This window comes from Micrasema longulum, unplaced genomic scaffold, assembly GCF_059751315.1.
Source record: "Micrasema longulum isolate JH-2025_06_02 unplaced genomic scaffold, ASM5975131v1 h1tg001048l, whole genome shotgun sequence".
In the NCBI taxonomy this organism is placed as follows: Eukaryota; Metazoa; Arthropoda; class Insecta; order Trichoptera; family Brachycentridae; genus Micrasema; species Micrasema longulum.
Genome location: NW_028278236.1, coordinates 213532 through 237458, shown reverse-complemented (window position 1 = coordinate 237458; position 23927 = coordinate 213532). Strand labels below are relative to the sequence as shown.

The following is a 23927-nucleotide window of genomic DNA, read 5'->3' as shown; positions in this document are numbered from 1 at the left end:
AGCCGTGTTTTGACGTGAGCTTAACATTCAGTTCGAACCCAAAGTGAATGAAAAAAAAATGCCTTATTGTGTAGAGAAAGTGGCAAAAACTGTTCGTATATGAGGAAAAATACCTTTTATTGATAAGTAGGTACCCAGGTACTCGTTTATTAAACAGTGTGTCTCAATGATTTTTTTAAAATTCTTAACTTAAGAATATTCTTTCTTTTGCTTGTGGTAACGCGATGTTATGTCACTGCGCGCAAAACAATTATTTACCACAGTCTTTCAAGAGTTAATTTTTTATTTATTTTGTTTTAGCCGCCCCGATGCATCATTTATGTGGTTCCTGAATCCATTAAAATCTATCCGATACATTATATGGCACAACTACAAGTGGAGAGTCCTCAAGGCAATATTATTTATTGCTCTCGTCTTTATGATTCTACTATTCGTGTATGCCGTACCGGGGTATACCATTAAACGCATGCTCGGAGCTTAAACAGATTAATAATGAAATATAACTTATTTTATTTTGTACGTAATATAATGTGAAGGTACTAAAAACCATATTGAGTATTATTTAGGTTATTTAAATAAATAAATCTTGAAACAATTTTTACTATGATAGATGATATTGACTGGGTAGTATATTTTTAATACATATCTATTGTGAAAAGTTTATTCTTAATTACTGATCATTTACTTCAAGCATAGAAATGGATATCCTGAGAGAGTTTTTAATTTGTATTTGTTTTATGGTTAGTTAATTATAAACATGTGTGTAGATTGCAGATGCATAGGTTGATTTTTATATTTGTATTTACGATAAGTATAAGTAGATATTATATTATCAAATAATTTTAGTATATTTATACAGTACCTAAAATAAGAGTAACGTTCATTGGTCATCATCATATTTTTGAAGTATCGTTCGTCTTTTATTTCTATACTAAATTACCATGAACTTCCACCAAGAATGTTTACTATCAAACATGAGTGTTTTTTTAAACTCAATCAGATAATTCCTCAGAGTAATGATGCGCCATTGACGCATTATTACTCTGAGGATAATTCCAATATAATAATGTTTCAGTCAATAATTATTCATCTCATCTATCAGCCAATATAAAGATTTCTAAACTAAAATAAAAATGGCCCTTTCCAACAACTATACGCATTGTCATACAGCCATGTATGTCCACTGCTGGACATAAACCTTCTCCATTCTTCTCCATATATTCTTGTCTTACGTTTTCTGCATCCAATCACCGGCAATTCTTATCATCTGATTATCGTATGGGAAGTATCCCTTCTTCTTTTGTCTCCGAAAGTTGTCCACTCGACTACCCTTTTAATCCATGTTTGGCCTTTAATTCTGGCAACATTGCATTGTAACTGGCCAGCGGCCACATTATTCTCGTGTGGATATGTGCAAACGGGACTTTGTGACAATAGCTAATGCGCTCTGTAGCTGCTGGATGCATTGTAATCCAGCTCTTGTGTGTACAATTTTGAAAATATAATCAGAAACACCAAAGTTCAATTTTTAAATAATCTAAAGCTTCATACCCTCCATGAGCTCTGTAGCTGCAAGAAATGATGTAATCTAGCTCCTGTCTGTTATGTGTTATTAAATTAAATTTTAATTGGAAACGGGGAACTTGAATCCTAACCGTCAATGCGCTATGTAGCTGCAAGACGTGTTGGGATATTGTACAGCTCCCTTGAGGTGATTTTCAAAACAATAGCGCTTTATAAATTACCCACAATAATAATAATAATAGAAACTTGCTTGACATGAATGTGTCGCTCCTAAAAAAAATCTGTAACATATTGATAAAAAATTAATAATTCTATTCGCGAATTTACTCGTGAAAAATATCGTCATTTATTTATTTTCGCAGCGCTCACGTGTGACCTGTGGCAGAATTTTCATATTGTCCCAGCGCAGCGGTCGAGGCTCACGGAGATAGGACAAGACAGTATTGTCATTCTATTGAATTATCCACATGTAAACGCCTCTAATACGAAACTGTGATGCAATAATAATCACAATGATTTAGAGATTCATTTAAATCAAATTTAAAAAAAAGATTAGCCACCTAAGCGATTTTATGATTTTTCGACATCTGAAATAACAGTTGAATTGTTTCATTCATATGTGAATTTTGGCACGTGATATTTCTACCGATTTTAAAATATTGACGCTTCTTTGCTCTTGAATACATTTATATTTGTTATAAACCACTTTTATTTCAATCTTGACTAAACCATTTAATATGTCATATCATGTAAATGTTGTAATCAAATTATTTGGTTTTATTATTAATGTAAATACTTTTATTTTTAAATGGTAAAGCTGAACATCTAAATTTTATATAATACTAGTTTTATAAATAATTAAATAAATTATGTAAAGTGTACAGCCGTTAAAAAAACGGAATTATTTTTAGACTTATTTGTATATACGAGTAAGATCTATGTTTGTACACAGTTGATTGATTTGGCGTTAAGTCTGTGGAATGATATTATAAATATTTTCATTTAAGAGTTTTACTTATTTTATTTTTAAGTATATAAATATACTTACAGATAAATCGAATACTAATAAATAAAAAAAATATTATATCCTTTTTTCCAAGAGTGGGTCATGATATTTTTTCAGCTTACAATGAAAATTACTAATGTTTTCATGGAATCTCTTGTAATAAGTTGTAATTAAAATATTTGACAAATAATCTATGTTCTACACAAAAAATTAAGTTGATATTAAGTATGTTAGAAACATTTAAATGCTCTCTGTCTGCCACATGTATTAGCTTAAAATATTTTTGAAGAAACCTTTGAATTTTTTTGTTTACTAAAACATATTCGCTTTCGTTGGTCGTTTATAAGAAATAAACCAAATGTATCCAGCATTGAAATCTTGGTGACGAAATTTTAAATTCTGTTGTTTGTTAATAAACCAATTTTATATAATTTAAAAGCTAAATTTATTATCATAATCAGATTTTAAAAATACGTACAAGTCTTGATTTCAAAAAAATAAAAAATTATTTCAGTGCATAAATTTATTTTAAGTGTTCAATTTTTTTAATATGGTCCAAAAACTCGTTTTTTACATTAAATTTGCATTGAGTTCTTAATAAACATAGACTATATTCATTTAATTCAAATTTGTGAGTCTTGATAATATTTGCACCCTTGGAGATATGTAGACTTTTGTAAAAAATTAATAATAAAGGGTTGCTTTTGGTTATTGTTGCAAAAGGTTGAATAATTAAATATTTCTTAATTCGTTTAATTGAATACAATAAGCGGTTCCTTTGTAAAATAATTCGATAATAATGATGTTGCTAAGATGCATTATAAGATAATTTATAATATATTATTAGAAACTAAATAATTATAAAAAAAACCATCATAACATACAGATTTTTCAAAAAAATGTATTTGCTTGCTACACCATCATGCAAAATGCAAAATTCAGAATTGACTTAAATAAAAAATGTTTGATTGATTACCTTTTGGTATAAAAAATCAATTATGAAATACATTCCTATATTGACAATTCAATATTTTTATTCATGACACGGGTCAATTTACCCTATACAACTAGAATATGTGAATTTAACGTTTTTTGGAACAAAATAACATTGACATATTTAACAATGTGTAAAAAAATGTTTAATTTAAAAGTATTAACGACTTTAAACGTTTTTCAAATCATAATGATTAAAATCCCCGCAGCTTAAAAAAATCCACCTATTGTGACTTGATATCGGCCCGGACAAAAAATATTTTAAATGCTTGTATTCTGTTTTTGAGAAGTATTTTTCTGTACAAAAGAAAACTGTTGGTACGAAATTAAACGAAAAACAATTAAAAGAAATAACGATTGTTTAAACGCATGTTTACAAATACTTATATTATGTGGTAAAGATTTAAGATTGTGTATGGCTAAAAGCGAAATGATTTATAATAGATACATGCATATTTGAGATTGTAGTGGAATGAACGCATGCCTTTTACAGTAAAACTATGGTGTATATAATGTTGTATTAAGTTCTTTATCAGAGAAATATAAAAATTTTATTTGGTAGTTGGTTATATTATCTCGTTTAAATTTTAAAATAATGAGAAATCCCTCGCGCTTTAAAATTAAAACGAGAATCGGCACTAATATAACGATGATGAAATTCTTGACGATCTGTATTCCACTCGCCCAGCAAGATACTTTTACCAACGCAATACTCAAAATACAATACTCGTGAATTGTATCAACTTCGACTTTCAATTAAAAACAACGGAGCGATCGACTATTTTGCAATCTTTGCCACACAACGGACACGACATTCCCGGAAAGACAAATTGCCAATTGATTTATCTTCAGGCATTGAATTATTATCACAAGTATTAACCATTAATGTTTTAGGATAAATTATGCATGTTATATTTAGTATTCAGGGACGGATTGCAGTTGGTAAGTAGAAAAAATCTTATGATTGGCCAAAAATTACTAAACTTAACAATTACATTATTATTTAGAAGCGCTATTTCTAAATGACCCTAGCCTTTAGAAGATTTATCTTCATTGACTTGAGGGGCTATAAAACCTGTTCTTAATTTTTGTATTTTTTTTTTTTTTTAATTATGTTTATCGTTTGTTTGGTGCCTTTTAAAATATATTTTTTTAATAAGATCAATTTGAATATTAATATCCAAATATATAACGGTGTTTCCGAAAGTCTTATTTGAATCGTGACAATATATATTTTTAAATCTCTTTATTATTGTTACAAAAGTTTGTGTTGTACCATTCAATACTATTTGAGGTTCTCTTTTTTTTATTTGAATTTATTTTTGTGGGTTTTTTTTATTTTAAGCAAATATTGGGAACATGAGTAAGCAATTCATTTATTTTCTTTGCCCAGTATGAAACTGCTTTTCATCTTAGGCAAAGATAATCATAAAATTTGTACATTAATTCAAAAATATTTTTGAATATTTAAATAAAACGAGGATTGTTGAAAGACTGAAAACTATTATGGGCATATTTAGGTATGTAAGTCAAATCCGTCTCTGGTGCACGAATCCTATATTATTATATATTAATGTGTGTTTCACGTTTAAGATATAGATAACTTCTACATAATTAACAAGATTATTGAATGTTGTAACAATTTTAAAGTTTCTTTATTATTGATGTTGCTTGTAGGAGCAAAATCACCTTGGCGGTTTGAATATTTTTATCCATAGGTTGAGTGTGTCCTTTTTTTGTAGGGCTAATACTGAAATTATAAGGCACTTGGGAATAATATTTTTATATAGATCTATATCCAAACAGATACGTAGAAATTATAGTATTATGGATATGTAAATAGAGGTAAAGAAAAAATGAAACGTGGAAGTCTAGGCATTTACATTGTTTATGAACTATCATTAGCCACTGTAAAAAACACACACTAACAATTACGCGAACGTTATTATCGACCCGCCACAGAGGAGAAAAGCCATTTTGATTTCAAGTTGTGCATGGGAGAAAATAAAGGAACGCGCCAAACTTTAAACGCTGAGGGATAGTGAAGATGATCTTAACCAAATGAACACCCGTAGAGATGACTATAGGCACTGGGATCGTTTAGTTTAACGTTTTGCAAGACTAGATAAACGCCGTCATCTTGACTCAATAGTCTTAACTGTGGAACAAGCGGCTCGAAGAAATGATATATGGATTTTTTTTAACCACGCGTAAGATCTGTGGTAAACGCACGATCACCCCAGAAGTTGTAAAAAAACTCTGACAGAGTGTTCGAATCAGACACATACCGCGTGAAGGAAATATGGCGTGGTCATTTCCAGTGAGTACACAATTGTCCCCCTCCTCTTTCCACTCTCGAGGAAGTCGATTCCACTAGCTCGAGGAATATCTATCTCCTCCTTCCAAAAACTCTGCGACCTAGAGTATGCCGATGATGCGGTTATAATTGGTCTTCAGGTCAATGTTTAAAAATCAATTTTGCAAAAACCCATATGCTGAGTAACACTTCATGCCTTGATGCTCGAAATCCCCTGACCCCGTCAAACCAAATCATCGAAAGTGTTGAAAATTTCGAATTCCTGGCAGTATATGCTACAGAAAATGGGAGCTTTCAAAAAGAACTGGGGGTGCGGTTAGAAGTGCAGGCGCCACATTCAACAGTATGAGGGCTGTCTGGAGATCGGATATTTAATCATTGAAAACCAAATGCTACCTGTATAACGCGTGCATAACACCTATTCTTCCTGTGGATGCAAATCGTGGTACCTGACTAGGACCAAATACTGAGTTTTGAGAATAGGTGTTTCAGAAAAATCTAGGGTGTGCGATGGTTTGATTTTGTAAGTAATGAAGTAATAAGAGAACGGACGTAACAAACTCCAGTGATAACTGACATCAAGCGCAGGCGATACAGTTAGCTGGGCCATATACTGCGGATGCCTCCTGAGAGCCTTAATCACGCATGCCTAGTTTATATGACATCAGATTCTCGTCCGCTGCTGACTTCATCGGCAGTTTATGCCAGAACTACGGAACGTGAATCTGACTTGGGAAGACGCACAGGAGCATGCAGGCGATAAATATGCATGGAGGTTTTTTATGAACACCATATGCTCCAACCAGGGAGCGGACATGGAATGATGAAAAATCATTCTTTTTTTATTTAAACTGAATCTACTCCCATAACACGTACCATACTCTACACACCGCACTACAAAAATGGTAATTTCTTCGTGTCTGTTGAAATATAGGATTTTTTATTTATTTTAACATTTATTATATTTTTAGTATTAAGTGCTTTTAGTCTCGCAAATTGTTGGCATATTCTGCATAGTACATTTGTGCTCTTTCCATTACCTTTCTTAGGTGTGTCACTGATTTCATTCCTAATGGCTTTGGCTTTCATTATATTCTCATACGACATGCGTGACTTAAAAACAACTAAATTGAAAAAATAATGAAACAAACTAAATATAAAATATAAAGGTCATTTTGTGCCACCCTTCAATGAAACAATGTTTACATTGAAACATCTACTAAATATCCAGTTATTTTGATTATTTTATGATAATATTTTCCGTAGTTATCTTTGCCAGTAGGTAATAGTTAGTGCTAAAAATGTTTTTTCCGTAGTTATAAGAACAGCGGCGAGTTTTTTTACTTCAGTAAATTTGGTTAACTATTTAAATTCCATTAAACTGTTTTTTTTTTATTTCTTGTTATTATTTTTTATTGTTTAACTTATTTCAACTTTTTGGAAACTTTTCGGTTATTTTTGTTTTTTGTAGGCATAAAAACATCGGTGTGTTTATTTGCTAAAAAAAGTTTGTTTATCTACTTAAATATAAATTATTCCGTGTTGTACTTTAAAAAAAGATTTATAAATATGCATAAAGTAACTTAATCAAACTGAATTTTAAATAAAATTATATACTTACTCGTATATCCTTTACAAAAATAAAAATATCGCGTTGTATGTAGGTACACGCAGGGGTTTTATTTTTCTAAAAATGTGAAAAAACATATATCATATAAAATATACGCATATCATATGCTAACTTTTCACATAAAATTTGAATAAAAATATTTACTTTATTATCTATATGAGAAGTTAGTTAATTAGTTATCTCCAATTATCCATAAAGTAAAATCAAATTTTCTGGACCAAATTGTATATATATATATATGTATGAACATTTAAAGTATTTTCTACACTTTCGTGTTATTGAATATCTCACATAAAAGATTTTATGTGACTGTTAATGTTTTTACATGGAGATTTACTTTACAGACTCATGAAAAATAACTGTTACCTTTCGATTGTAATATGGGCCCTGAAAGCATTAAATCTATAGTCTAATAAAAAAAAAGTGAATTAATTTCAATACTATTATTATACAAATGTGCATATTTTTAAATCTTTGACTATGTTTAATTGTTAAAGTAATTGTTTTATTAGTATTATCTGATTATTTATTATATTCAACTAATATACCCATTAAATATGTATACACTGAATGGGGTCTCATTTAAATAACAGAAAGTTCATTTTGTAATAATTAATAATTAATAATTATTTATAATAGATATGTGATTCGGGATTTTTAATACGAGTGCCGTTTATTAAAAAAATTCTATCACATACCAAATGAAGAAGATATAGTTGTACATTTTTTTTGTGTTCTTGACGCAGTTGTTATTTTTTTTAAACTGCGTTCTGTCATATTGTAGTTGTATCAAATTAAAAATGATATGACGTGTTCTTTTGGAAAATCTTTCATACATTTATCATTTCAATGCTTACTTGTACTTATGTTAATGAATGAATGACTTTAGCAACTGTTTTTGGGATAACTATCAAATTAGTATAGGGACAAATAATATATTTTGACATCAGTCCCGTTACTTTTTATAGCCTTTTTCTATCATTCAAAGAACTGAAATTATTCATTCACTAGTGTAAATAATTTATAATTAAAATCGTTTTTAACATCATGTTCTGTGAAAAGATTTATAAATGTAAATTTGAAATATTCGACTCAAATACTATAAAAGCACAACATTAACTGCATTACGAGTCTATGATTTAAATGAGTGATTTTGAATATTGCCTAAATTGACAAACGAAAATTTCAGACCCCATTGTAAATTATCAAAAAAATATTATATGTCATACTCACAAATATATTTGATGTTGAAACACTAATATTTATTTTATTTCCCAAACACATCCCATTTATATAAAATGAATACAAATAAAACACGTTAACCAAAATAATTTTTTTTTTTTACGAGATCCGCAATGAGTACATCAGAGGGTCGTTTAAAGTGACACTGATAGCTGAAAAACTGAAAAAAAGCTGCATGAGATGGTATTATCACGTCATGCGTTGAGATGAGGAATATTCAGTAAGTAGAGCGCTCAATATTCCAGCTAAACCTAGAGGTAGAGACAGACCCCCAGCAACACGGTGGTCTACTATTAAGGAGTTGGCAGCACTAAATTTTCCCATTGTGACAACCCAGGACAGAAGACTCTGGCGCTTGCGTACAAGGAGGTCTCACCCTGGATGAACCGGGGTATAACGGCAGCGAGAAGACAAAATACTGCCACAATTTTTTCGTTTGAAAAATTGATATTCATTTCATAATTTACATATTTTTTATATTTCTTATGTCGCATCCAATTTAGCGTTAAACCATTAAGGGCTTAAATTAAATAAACTTACATTATATAACTAAGTAACAAGAAAAAAACTTGCAATAAATACCTTTTTGAGACATATTATCATCATATTCCTGGCCGTTCCTGTGACGTCACCTGCCGCGCCGCGGTATAATTGCAATGAGTTAGTTAATATCTCGGTAACTACTCGTACTGAGAATATTACCACTATTTTTTTAAATCTAGAATAAACCTTAACATACAAGAAAACAATTATTTTTCATATTTAGGTATATTAGATAATTTTTGACTAAATATTTTTTTCATCAGAATTACCGAATATGAGAAAATATCGAGTTCTCTTGGACAAATATAATGTATGATATTAATTTGAGAGAAGGTGTAATCTAATTAGATCACTAAGCAAGACATGCATGTATTTTCGATAAGATGAAAAGAGACGGTGGTTATCAGGCGATCATTTTCTAGTCTAAGGTGACCTAAGGTTAACCTAAGGTAATCTCAGGTTACCGCACACAGTGACTAAAGGGAGTTTTTTTATACAGTATGTAAACGGTTAACCTCTAGGCGCGTACCGCCTCACGTATGGGGCAAGAAAAATCCTACTGAAAAAGCGTATGGCCCCACGGTTGGTACCAAGTACTTATTTCTTTATAAAACCCAGTTACTGTCTATAATTTGATTACTATTGACATCTATGGACGATTCGACAAAGATAAATAAATCGTTTTTAAAACATTTATTTGACCGACCGAGTTACAGTCATTTTAAAATGTCAATAATATCTTTCTACTGTGGAGGTTTATTATATATACCTCAATTGATAACACTGCTAAAAACCATTCTATTTATTGTTTATATAATTTTATCACCTGTTCTCCGTCTCTGCTGTAATAGCTACCTAGGGGGTTGAATCCATTTTTTGTCAACAAAAAATGGACAATTAAAAATATTGTTGATAAATCAACCTGGTCCAAGAAGAAATATAAAAATTAAAAAATGTTTTCAGGCGTAGCCTAGTATGTGGGAGAAATAACTCAATTAGATGAATCTCACCAACATCAATAAAAGTTTCAGCTCTTTAACTTCACAAACATCAACAGATGGAAGAACAGATGGAACCAACGACAGGTCATAAGCCCTGTAAATGCCTAGAACTCTACACTCCGTTCTCTAAAATATTCTCCATCTTTTTTGTAATATATTTGTAAATCTTTATTTTTTCATTTATTTTATTAATAAATTTCATAAAAGGTACATGTTTTTTAAAAATTCTATACATATCTACTTTTACACATCTAGGAAATGTAATCACTGTAACTCTCCAAAAAAGAGACTAACTCTTGTGCTTGGACTTACACTTTTGTAGTTGTTTATTGTTTATTATAAAAGTTTATATAATTTTAAATACGAGTACATGAAAAAAAAATAAAAACAGAGGATATATGAAGAAAAAAAATAAAACAATCATACAATTACATTCATACTAATTAAATTTAATGTAGTTTTTACACGTGTTCTTTCAAAATTCAAAATTCTTTAGATTTACTTTAAATTTATTTATTGATATATTATATTTAATAGTTTTAAGTTCATAGGTAAGATTATTATAAATATTTACCTATATGTAAAATTGTTATTTTTCAGTGGTATTTCAATGTATTGGGTTCGATTTTTTAAACGCGTTGGACCCTGACATAAAAACTTCCGTTAGTTGCAATGCACATAAAATGGTGGTAAGCAGGTTTTTAAAATGTCAACCTTTATTAACATCCCATTGAATTGTTTCATTGACATAATAATTTTTTTGGTGTAAGTTTTAATTATATTCCGTTATTTTTTATTTTTTTTATTGTTTCTTCAGTTTTATTTTTTATTAAAAACTATTCATTTTAATTGTTTTTGCATTATCCGTCTCGAAAATATGTGTAACAAAAAAGTACCTGCCAAAATTTAGGAAATTTTTAACTACTCGTAGTTATCTCATGAAACGAACCTCTGTACATTGTAAACACAGAAAAAAATAAAATTAATCTCAAAAATAAATGTTTACTTCGAACAAATTCATAATATGTGAAGAAATAAAATAATGGACGAAGGAACTATCGTTAATAACAAATAAATTGCAATGGTGGCAGTGCACAGCGGATTTTTAGTCTCAACACTTATGTATGGAAGTGAAACATGGAACTGGTAGAGGAAAGATAAAAGCCGAGTAAACGCGGTTGAAATGCGATCTCTTAGACGAATGTGTGGGAATTAATGTATGACAGGGTTACGAATGATTAAATCACGCGAGAGTGTAAATCAGAGTCAAGAATAATTGATAAGATGACATCTCTGAGATGGTTTGGTCATGGAAAACGAATGGATGACGAAAAAATGGTAAGTATATTTCGTGAAAATGAACTGTAGCGTGAGACGAGGACGACCAAGGAAGATGTGGCTTGATCAGATAAACCAAAGTCTGGTCATGTCAAAAGCAGACAAAACCGAAGAGCATGCATGACAAGATGTATGAATGTGGAAGAAGCTAGGAATATATGCCAAGATAGATGTGTATGGCGGTTCATTATCTCTGCCTACCCCAACGGGGAAATGGTGTGATGTTGGTAGTAGTAGTAGTGTATGGATGAGTGCGCGTGAATTGATTTGAGGTTAAATGAGAAAGATGGATTAAAATTGAAGTTATTTATTGAGTAGATACACACGAGTTACATCCTTACAATTTTGTACAGAAGGAATTTACAATAGCGAACACTGGCGAGGAGCCGGTGGACGGGCGACACGAAATGCCAAGATGAAATGTACATATTCTTTTGCTGCGCGACGTTTAATTACTTGTCCGAGCTGACGTTGCGTCTGGTTACGCGTTACGAGCCAAAACGGTGTTCGTTCCTGTCAACTTTACGGCTTGATGGTGTTAACGTCCACAGTAGTAGTAGCATGTAGCGGAGATGATTCGGTTGGTCGAGCTACGTACTGCAAATGCCTCCCGCAGCCTTTTACTTTACTTGGCATCAATCTCTAATCCTCGCGCTGCGTCTGAACTACGGGACGCGGATCTGACATGAGAGGACGCACAATAATGTTGTCGACAGAGAAGCCTGTAGGCCATTTGAGCCGTAGTTATGCAGAAAGCGGCCGGTCATAAAAAAGTTAAACTGAAATAATAGTACCTTCGTTAAAAGAGTGAATAATCAAATCTACGCAATAGCTGGAATGTTTTTGACTTTGACGAATGATAAACAATGAATAAATTAGTTTTTTTGTATTATAAACGAGAATCTAATTACGTATTTAGACAGTTTTTATGATTTTTTACGTACCGTATGATTTTTCTAGTGCAGTGGGGGCTTTTTGCAAATTTAGAAATGCTGTCTTTGTGATCGACACTATTTTCAGAAGGTGATTATTATAGTTTTTTTTATTTGAAAGTGGTCTTACTGTTTTTAGCAGAACATAGAATTGACTTTACTGCACCCGATGACATCCGTAGATATTACATTTTTTTCAAAATTTGGACTGACTGCTTTCTGCAAAACTTCGTTGATTTGTGAACACAATATCATGTTCAGGTAGAGACACTTACTTACAAGGGAGTGGAATTATTTGTGTTTAAGTAGTATTATATTTTCTTAGCACATAAATTCTTTATTTATAATAATAAAAATACTTTATTGTTTTATTCTACTTTTATTTATAATTATACCAGTCTGACGATGTCGGTCACGACGAAACCCGATCACTGGTAAAAAATTTATTGAATAATTATAAATAAAAGTCTAAAAAAACTATGAAGTATTTTTGTTATTATAATTAAAATGCAGTTCCATAAAAAATGATAGTAGAAAAACTCAATAAATACATTATATTTACACAAAAATTATTATTAAAGTCATACATTTGATTAGCTTTGTAAATATAATTAAGTAGTTTTTTAAGCAAATTACAACAGAGGTGAAGAACATTTTAGAGGCTTGTGACCTGTCGTTGGCTGGTTTAAGTGACCACTTGACACACTGTATAACATTCACCATTCTGCCCAGATTTGAGCATCTTTATTCCTTCAATTATTTTTTTTGTTGATGTTTGTGAAGTTCAAGAGCTGAAACCTTTATTTATGTGGGTGAGATTCATCTACTTGAATTATTTCACCTACATACTAGGCAACGCCTGAAAAAATATTTCTTTTCAATTTCTATACTTCTTGATGGACCAGATGGATTTATCAACAATATTTTGAGTTTGTCCGAATTATCGTAGATAAGAAATAAACAGAACTCCCTGGATAGCTGTTAATATTAACATATTACAACAGAGATGAAGTACATTTTAGAGAAGGTAATAAAGAAAAGTCTAATCATCTACAGGGCTTTACGACCTGTCATTGGCTAGTTTAAGTAGCCACTTTACACACTTTTTTCACAATGTTCTTCATTTACGTTGTAATATGATAATATTAACATCTCCTCAGGGAGTTGAATTCAGTCATTGTCTACTCGAAATATTGTTTTATGTAGTTTTAGTTCATTTTTAGTTTGGTTGTTGTTGTTGTAATGTATTAGTATATGCTTTAAAACACTGAAAATTTCCATCATAGAACAGGCTGATCCATGTCAGATGGAGACTATTCTAACCACAGGAAGGTTAAGAATAAGACCCGTGTTCATTTACAAACGTGTATATTCACTTCCCTTATCAGTAAGTGACGGGGCGGTAGCGCCTCTTAGATCTGGCGCTGCTGAAGAGCTGACATGGAATGTATTAAATATTTAACATTAAATAACAAAAACATCTCATACGCAAAAAATATTTATTAAACTATAATTTCATGTTCCAAATAACATCTTCAACGCAACGTTTAGGGTTATAATATAAAAAGCAACAAATAAAATATTAGGAAACGCATCGCTCTGAAAACAGTGGATATTAGAAGCAACTTAGAGGCACATTCGCGTTAAAATAAAATATTCTTAAATAAAAAGTACTTAAATACATTTATTATTGTTTATATTTGCCTCTTAATAGTAAAGACACATTTGTTAAATAATCTAATAATATTGGTAAAAATATGAGGCCGTGAGCTGCCCCAATTAAAACAATGCATAAGAACATTCTAAAGTAAAATATGAGGAATATCTCGGATTGTGAGAAGCCCAGTACTGCTATCCCGGCGAACTTCGTCAGAGTAATTCCGCTGAAAACGTTGCTCCCCATTTCCACCAGGGCGTCATTCACCCTGTGTTCTAGCGGCGCTTTACTTATAGCGAAGGAGTGGACTATGTGGCTACAAAACTCGACCCCAATGCCAACACACTGAAAGAATAAAAAAATAGAAAATCCAAATTGACAAAAATATATGTATTTTTTAACATCATCATTATTTCCTTTCCCCGCCTAATCGTGCATGGAACACCGTATTGGTAGACCAACCACAACTCTTCCTGGTCATTTTTGTTGCATTCTGTTGTAAAAACACATTTTTAAAATAAATATTCCGTTTCAACCATATCAGGAGTTGAACCTGAGACTTCTAGCATGGTAGGCAGATGCGCTGACCACGAGGCACTTTGAGAAGGGAATATGGATGTCGAGACATTGTACAGCTTATGTACCATTCAGGCGATTTAAGTGATCGCTTTACATACAGCGTAATTTTCGTCAATCTGTCAATATATTGGGGACTAATTTTCGAAGAAAATTAATTTCTTTTTTTTTTATTAAGAACATGTCATCTAAAGTATTGTCCATAATGTCCATCGCTATCGAATACTTTCTCTCATCTTTCTGGCTAAATTTGAATACCATATCGAAAGAACAACTTATCTTTGCCATCAGGCCAAGAGTCATCGCTCGGAACAAGTAGTAATCGAAAGTAACAATGTCCGGTGAATACGGCGGGTGGGGTAGGACTTCCGATTTGAGCGTTTCGTATGTTTTGACTGGCTTTGCAACATGTGGCCCAGCGCTGTCATGCTGCAAAATTACCTCGTCATGTCTCTCTTTATATTGCGGCCGTTTTTCCTCCAATGCTTGGCTCAAACGCATCAATTATAGGCGATGGTTTCGTTGGGTTTGAGGAGCTCATTATACACAACACCCAGCCTATCATGGTGCACAGCAGAGATAATGATGTTAATGTTGTTCATTTGTATTCTGACAAAGGATGGTCACCAAGTCTTCACGAGAATTCTATGTGCTTCTGCTACAGATTTTTTTTTAAAAAGTAATTCAGTAGAATTTCCCCAAATACTATTTTTTGACACGAAATTGGGTATGTTTAGCGCTAAGAAAAATATGTTGTTTACACTTCGGTGGAATAACATATGCTGTCATTTCCAGACTAATGGAGCTAGAGAAAGAAGTTGGGTGTTGTATTGCCTGATGTAAAAATGCTAAGATATTACACCATCTATCGGGAAACAGCGAGAATATTCAACTCCCTATTGCAATTACATAACGTTATGAAGACCTTTCCTGGACTAGACTAAGACTCTCAGTGAGTTGAACAAGATGGTGTTATTTTACGTACACAGTATATGGTAAGATTGTTCAAATTTGACGTGGTAGTGTTGTGGTCTCATGGATCAATGTTCCAATATTCAAATATGACTTTACATACCACGGCGTTTTTTTTTTCCAGCACAAGTTACGACTTTTAGGAAAAAAACTAAAAAAATGAGTAAATAATACGAAATCAAATATATATTTATTTCAAACTCAAGCCTTTGTCGTCCATATTTCCATCTCAGAAAGATTAACTTTTTGTTATAAATGTCATTCTCAATATTATTTTAGTTCATTTAATTTCAATTGAATTAACATTTTGCTTTCCATAAACCAGTTTTATTTGTTTCAGTAGACATAGTAGTTCAGTAAACTACAAGCATATTTCATAATAATTCATTATTTTTATCGTGCTATAATTTTTAGATTTTAATAATCTTTATGCATTATATTTCTTTACTAACTTTGTACAATTTGTAGAACCTGTTATTGTTTCTGATTTAACGAAATATGTCTGTCGTTTACTTTTAATTAATATGTGTGTAGAAATGATGGTTTTCCAAACAAAATAAAAGAAAATATTTTTTTTTTAAATTCACAAAAAAATCTCAATTCAAATTTCTCTGACAATGAGAACGATTCTTGTTATTTAAATGTAAATATTGAAAAAACAGCATTATTAAAAAATATATGCTTCCTATTTGAATGCATTATTTTAGTATTATAACATTTCACTATTATATATTCCGATCTAATGTTTTTGTTTTTTTGTTTTTTCATATTCAAGGTAATTTAAAGGTGGTTATTTTAAAATTTTATTTTTATATTGTCTAGACTTCCTTCTCTATTAATTTTATGTTAAATTAGCCAAAATATCATTTTCACTTACCATTACAAGATTAACTAATGATACAGCATTTAGGTTGATATTCCACCAGTACATTAATCCCATGAGGTCGACGAGAATCATAGTTACTGATACCAGGATTACAGAAGAAGAGAAAATATCAAATCCAGTTAAGACAAAGCTTACAACAAATATCACAAGAAGAGAGTACCCCAGGGAAGCTAATGTGTCCTCCCACATTGTTAAATACTGCTCATAAAATACGTAGTGGATACTGAAAAAATAAAGGAAAACAATTTATCTAGTGGGACACATCGTATGGACGATAAGAGACCTTTTAACAAACAAAACATTCAAGTTACAAAGAAAACCAACTGCTCAAATGGTTGAATTAGCAATGCAAAATAAACTAAGACGCGATTGTGTTGCTACTACTGTATCATTCTCATTCCTTTTTCATACCCAGTAGTTAAAAGAGCACTGCATTATTAAACTTAATACACCGTATTTCAATCAGGTGCCAGTCCATGAACAAATAGTTATTGAACTTTAAACCACGTCAAAAATAAAACATTTCATGTCCAACCCGTCAGGAATCGAACCAAAGACCTCAAAAATGGTAGACAAACGCGCCAACCTCCTCGAGAGCAGCCAGCGATTCAAAAATATTCGTCTTTGGTTCTTGTTCTATTTCACACACGGAACTGTTTTCGATCGATTACGATTTGAACTGTACCAATTGTATGATCAATCAAATACACACGGTATGTACATTCGCATTATTTTAGTTACTCTGTAAGACAGTGAAAGAATACAGTGTTTGGTGAAAATTGGGACAGAACGGAAAAATAACGTGGTAGTACATAATTAGTATGTCTGTGCAGGTACCAGTCCAGGGACACTAAAATACTTTAGTGAAAAACCACAATTGAAATAAATATGAATTTTATGTCGGCCTAAAAGCGAATCTTAAACATAGAAGGCAAACACGCTGAAGTTTTTATCTCGAGCCTGACAATGCTCTTGATAAGGACCACTTGGTGGGCCACATAGATTCAGAAACTAGACAAAATATTTTTTCTCTTACCTGTATGGAAACACAGTTATTTTATTGTTCCCTGTCTTTTGGCGAATGGTATCAGTCAATCTAAGAGCAAAGTTTTTGACATATCTATATGATTCGTAAAAATCTTTAGATCCCTTCAATGTTTTGTGATATCCCATGAAGTATGAATCTTTTACAATGGTGTTTCCTTTTTCATCCAAAATGTAGTTAAGACCCTAAAAAAACACAAACAATAATCGTAAATTAAATAGGGACATCGCGGTTTTCTCGCACATGCTGTTCTTTTCGTTTTTTTTCCATCGGACAATACTACAGCCAACTTCGTCGTGAAACTCCACTATTTGGCTTGAAATGACTGTATATGTTTTTTTTTTGTTATAGTTGCAAATTATTTGTACTCTGCTTTTCATTTATGCAGGGTTCTATCAAATACATTTATCTTGAAATTGTATTCAGTTGACCTTAACTTTCTTCCACCGAAGATAACAATAGTAAAAATGAAAACGAAATAACATTTTGAAATATTACATTAACAAAAAAAAATATCTATATACATAAAAAATTGTAGTAAATGTTGACACAGAAAAAAAAGCTATCTGAGCTTCTGAACTACAATCATACACGAAAAGAGACTGTTCGATTCATTAGAGGGATGATCAAGCAGGCTAAGTTATTTAATGGTGGTTTTCTGACTGTGTAGCATGTTATTCCTCCAAAGTGTACACAACATATTTTTTCATAGCGTTTAACAAGTCAGACTTAGTGTCAAAATAAGAGTATTTTCGGAAAATTTTACTATAATACTATTTTCGAAAAAAATCTGTAGCTGAAGGGTATAGAATTCTTATTGAGACTTACGGCGACCATGCTCTGGTTTCAACGCTTTTATAATAATGATTTTGATTTTTAAAATGAAGAACGCTCTGGCGCACCGCTCGCTCTGTGCATTTGAAAAAAACAAAAAAACAATTTCTAAATAAGAGACTAAACACTTAATATTTTTTTTCCTTTTCTTATTACTGCTTACTTTAACTGTTAAGTTAAGTTTTTTTTTTTATTTTAGAGAGGTTTTTTATTGCATAAATGAATACTCACGGGACTATAACTCGCATGACCCCCTTTGGCACATTGTGCATCAGGATTATCTTGTAGAAAATAAGTTATATATTTCTGAAAATCTTCAACTGATGGGCGAATATCGTAATATTCCATGTCTACAGAGCATACGTCACAAAGTCCACTTTTATCTAGAACAAGGAAAATCAGATACTGAAAAAATTATACGTTTTAAAATATACATGATATTTTTTCCTCTTTCCTTATTATTTCGCTCTTTCCTCTCTTCAATCTTTCGGTCAATCTTTATTAGTATTTTGTTCTTTGATTAAATTATTAATATAACAACAATATGTTCATATACTACTGATTTTCAAATACATAAAACTAAACGGTTTAGGCAGGTAAGGAGAAATTGCCTTAAGACAATATGCCCGCCATTGTGTAAGCTGTATATGTGTATAAAGTGTTTGAATAAATAAAATAAACAAGACAATTAGTACAAAATTAATATATTTCGTAGTGTCTAGTTATCCTCAAGAATGTTTTGAGTATGTCCAAATATTTGCAAACATTTGTCTGGATTTGCTCCCTGGGGAAATATTTAGATATGAATTTGTTTCAACAGATAGGGAAAACATTTATGAGAAGGGCATATAGAAGTCTTGGCATTTACAGGGCTTATAACCTGTCATTGAATGGTTTGAGCGGCTACTTTATACATTACAATATAACATTCATTCACCATTTACCATTCTGCCTTTGTTTCAACATCTGTGTTTCCTCAACTATTCAATCTGTTAACCTTTATCATATGAGTGAGATTCATACTACTGAACCTGCTTACCTACTAGACAACGCCTGAAATATTTTTCTAATTTTCGTACTTCTTCTTTTACCAGTTGGTAAATTCAACAACGTTTTGAATATGCCCAACAAAGAGGGAAAACATTATTCCAATTGTCGTACTTCTTCTTTTACCAGTTGGTTAATTCAACAACGTTTTGAATATGTCCAACAAAGAGGGAAAACATTATTCCAATTGTCGTACTTCTTCTTTTACCAGTTGGTTAATTCAACAACGTTTTGAATATGTCCAACAAAGAGGGAAAACATTATTCCAATTGTCGTACTTCTTCTTTTACCAGTTGGTTAATTCAACAACGTTTTGAATATGTCCAACAAAGAGGGAAAACATTATTCCAATTGTCGTACTTCTTCTTTTACCAGTTGGTTAATTCAACAACGTTTCGAATATGTCCAATAAAGTGGGAAAACATTATTCCAATTGTCGTATTTCTTCTTTTACCAGTTGGTTAATTCAACAACGTTTCGAATATGTCCAACAAAGAGGGAAAACATTATTCCAATTGTCGACTTCTTCTTTTACCAGTTGGTTAATTCAACAACGTTTCGAATATGTCCAACAAAGAGGGAAAACATTATTCCAATTGTCGACTTCTTCTTTTACCAGTTGGTTAATTCAACAACGTTTCGAATATGTCCAACAAAGAGGGAAAACATTATTCAAACTGTCGTACTTCTTCTTTTACCAGTTGGTTAATTAAACAACGTTTTGAGTATGTCCACCAGAGAGCGAAAACATTATTCTAATTCTCGTACTTCTTATTTTTCTTATTCAACAATGTTTCGTGTATGTTCAACAAAAAGGGAAAACATTTTTGACAAGGGAACATGGAAGTCTAGGCATTTACAAGGCTAATGACCTGTCAACAGATGGAAGAATTGAGGAAATATACTTCTAGCTAAACTTCTTCTTCATTCCCTTTCGCACCTACACCATAACTAAACTGTTTTCTTATAATCATAATACTTTTGCAATAATGTTTTGAGTGTGTCCAAATGTTTGAAGACAGTTTAAATAACCTCTCTAAGGAGTTATTCTGATCTAAATTTGTTGCAACAGAGGGAAACCATTTTTGAGAAGAAAATATGGAAGCCTAGGCATTGCAGCCTGTCTGCAAATATTTGAACATACTCAAAACATTATTAAATCAACTGACTGGTAAAAGAAAAAGTATAAAAATAAGACAATTGTTTTCAGGCGTTGCCTAGTTGCTAAATCGGCTCAGCCGGATAAATCTCACTATCATGATAAAGCGTTCAGCTCTTTCACTTCACAAAGAATGCGGCCTCCGTGGTGTAGTGGTCAAGACGCTTGACTCACAGACGGAAGGTTCCGGGTTCGATTCCCGGTGAGAACATAAAAATTAAATATGATTTTTCTCAAGCCTGGGTGTTCTGTGATGTAATTCACCGCTGTAATTGGGCCTCCTGGCCTGTTGTGGTGCAAAAAAAAAAAAAAATAATAAAAAAAAAATAAAAGTCAACATATAGAAGAGATGAAGAAATGGGAATATTTAAACATAGGCAGAATGGTTAATGTTTTACGGTGTATAAAGTGGTCACGTAAACCGGCCAACGACAGGTCATAAGCCCTTTAAATGCCTAGACATCCATATTTCCTTCTCAAAAATATTTTCCCTCTCCGTTGCAACAAATTTACATCATGTCACCCTGCTTTTATTTGATTTAATCACCAAATGCACAGACAAGATAGAATACTATGTTTTATTATGTAGTCTGATTTAACACTCAAACTGAATATATATTTATTGATAGCATTTTACCATCTTTTGATTCCGGTTGGGCACATAGTAAAGAAAGAGTATTATCTTAATTTGTTGCAACAGAGAGAAAAACATTTTTGAGAAAGGAATATGAAAGTCTCGGCATTTACAGGGCTTATGACCTGTCGTTGAATAGTTTAAGTGGCCACTTTACACGAACGTTGGTAAGTGGTTATATACAAATATTTAATTACATTTAGTAAATATTGTATTGTTATATAATAGTTTGTTTGTTACATTTTGAGGTTTTCCGTTAAAATATGGAAAATCATCATTTTCCATAACTTCCTTCGCTTAACTAGTGATAAATATTAATTCACAGAAGTTATCGGCTAGTACTCATACTGGTTATTGGTGGCATTTTCAAACCAACTAAACAAATCATATTATGGACGATTATAATATATTATACTTATTTGTTTATAAATAAATATAATAAATATAAAATAAATCATAAATAAATTAAAGTGTATGAACCACTTTAATTTTTTTAATTACACTTTGACCGGTTTCGAGGTAACTACCCCATTGTCAGGAATTTAACTAACTTATAATTACACGCGTTGCTATTTATATAATAAAATATTGTATAAAAGACAGAAAATTGAAAGAAAGAGAGAGAAAGAAGATAAAATAAATCATAAATAAAGTAAAGTGGTTTATACAACTTTATAAACAAATAAGTGTAAAATGTCATACCACAAAGTGAAAAATGTTTTGATAACAATAATGAAATATATTATATTTACCTGAATGTGGACAAAATGAGTCATTTGAACGGAAATATTGGCAACACGTATCACTAGAGCTAGACCAATCAAAGAAGTCATCCATCCAAGAACTGGGAGTCCTGGTCAAATATGTGCTGAAAACAAAAATGAATTCTTTGGTTTTGGATACAGTGATTTATAAAACGTAAATCCGCTTTTACTTCATCAGCGCATATCTATAACGCAAAAAATCATGTGATGTGTATTCCTCGCACGGAATTCCCCAGTGAAAGATATATTATTTACAAATTAATTTGCATTTAGAGATAGAAAATAAAATAAAAAAGGCTCGGGGAAATTTGAGGCGTGTTTTGACTTGAATAAAACAAATAAAACTTCGTATTTAATCAATAAGTGATGGAACCAACAAAGCAGCCTAGGTGACATATCACTAAGTAGAGACTATTATTTGTTGAGTGGGCTACATAATATAGTGTACAGTAAATGCAACCAGAGATAATAAACCATGCTTCTGTATACTTGAATGCTTCTTCACATCGATGGGGACGAGATTGTCACGTTATTCAAGATTTATGAATACTGAAAATTTTCTCGCACGCATTGATTTATTATATAAAATAATTTATTTTATTTATTTAAATCTCAAAGTAGGGCACATATATCATACATATTGTTATGTGTGTTCTAATAATAACATTGCAAATATATTTAATTTATAAATTGTTTTTCACATATGTCTTGACCATTATTTTAAATTTTGATATGTTTTTTTCTTCATAAATATTTTTTTCCATTTCGTAATACTTTTTAATTGCTTTAAATAAAATTGAATTTTGTGACTTTGCCTTTTTCCTAAATGGAAGTCTAATTTTGTTCTTTTCTCTAGTATTGTGATCGTGTTCATGCTGGTTCCGGTCAATTTTTTTCCAAAATTCTGTTTTTTTATTAGAGTTTATAATTTTATGAACAAATATCATTGTATTGTAAAATATTCTTTGTTTATATGTTAATAATTTCATTTCATTTACCATCGACTTTACCTTCGTATATCTGTTTTTTTTTCAAAATGATTCTAAAGGCTTTATTTTGTAATACAGTAAGTTTATCTATGTTTTCTTTGTTTGATAAAAATAAAATGGTACTACAGTAGTCAACGTGTGGTTCAATAATTGCTTTGTAAATAGTTTTGCAAGAGTCCTTATCAATAAATCTTCTGATCCTTCCCAAAATTGATATTTTTTTGCAATCTTATTTATTACCATCTTAGCGTTTTGGTGAAATGTAAGTTTTGAATCCAACATTACGCCTAAATATTTAATTTCAGTGACTTCATTAAGTTTTTCATTTTCTATTACAATTGATGGTGTAATTTCTATTCTTTTGTTTCCTATATTCATATATTTAGTTTTGTTAACATTATTATATCCCTTTTTGCTTTCCTCCCTTCCTTACACTTATCCTTTTTCCACTTTGTATATTCCGATGTTTCGTTCTATTTTTTTATTCTCGTTTAACCCGTTATTTTGTTGCATTTCAAAGATAAAACCAACTGGTCCAAGTGGAAGTTTAAAAATCGGAATTTGTTTTCAGGCGTTGCCTAGTGGGTATGTGAAATGATTGGATTAGATAAATCTCTTCACAACAATAGAGGTTTCAGGTCTTCATTATTTAAATCAACAGAAAGAAGAATTGAAGAAATATGGATATTCCAATTTTTTTTTCCACGCCCATAAGGCTTTTACATACATGAAAGTTTTACAAAATATAAGTATATAAACAACATTAAATTTAAAAAATACAATATAAAGCAACAAAAAATAAAACAGTGTTAAGAAGTAAAGTTGGTATAAAAAAAGA

General features: G+C 31.2%; 2 protein-coding genes across 2 annotated transcripts in view; one reads left to right on the top strand and one right to left on the bottom strand.

The window, feature by feature from the left end:
• The window catches only part of mfr (ferlin family C2 domain-containing myoferlin misfire), a 166029-nt gene extending 165428 nt beyond the window's left edge, over positions 1-601 (top strand). The window contains exon 27 of the mRNA XM_088232989.1: positions 301-601. Within this exon, the coding sequence (XP_088089115.1) occupies positions 301-481 (181 nt within the window). The 3' untranslated portion in view covers positions 482-601. The remainder of the gene's footprint in view (positions 1-300) is intronic.
• Positions 602-13553: 12952 nt separating this feature from the next.
• The window catches only part of LOC148277337 (NPC intracellular cholesterol transporter 1 homolog 1b-like), a 50984-nt gene continuing 40610 nt past the window's right edge, over positions 13554-23927 (bottom strand). The window contains exons 18-22 of the mRNA XM_088233004.1: positions 22089-22204; positions 18728-18879; positions 17654-17847; positions 16609-16840; positions 13554-14528 (exon numbers count right to left, since the gene is read on the bottom strand). Coding sequence (XP_088089130.1) covers positions 14214-14528; positions 16609-16840; positions 17654-17847; positions 18728-18879; positions 22089-22204 — 1009 coding nt within the window. The 3' untranslated portion in view covers positions 13554-14213. The remainder of the gene's footprint in view (positions 14529-16608; positions 16841-17653; positions 17848-18727; positions 18880-22088; positions 22205-23927) is intronic.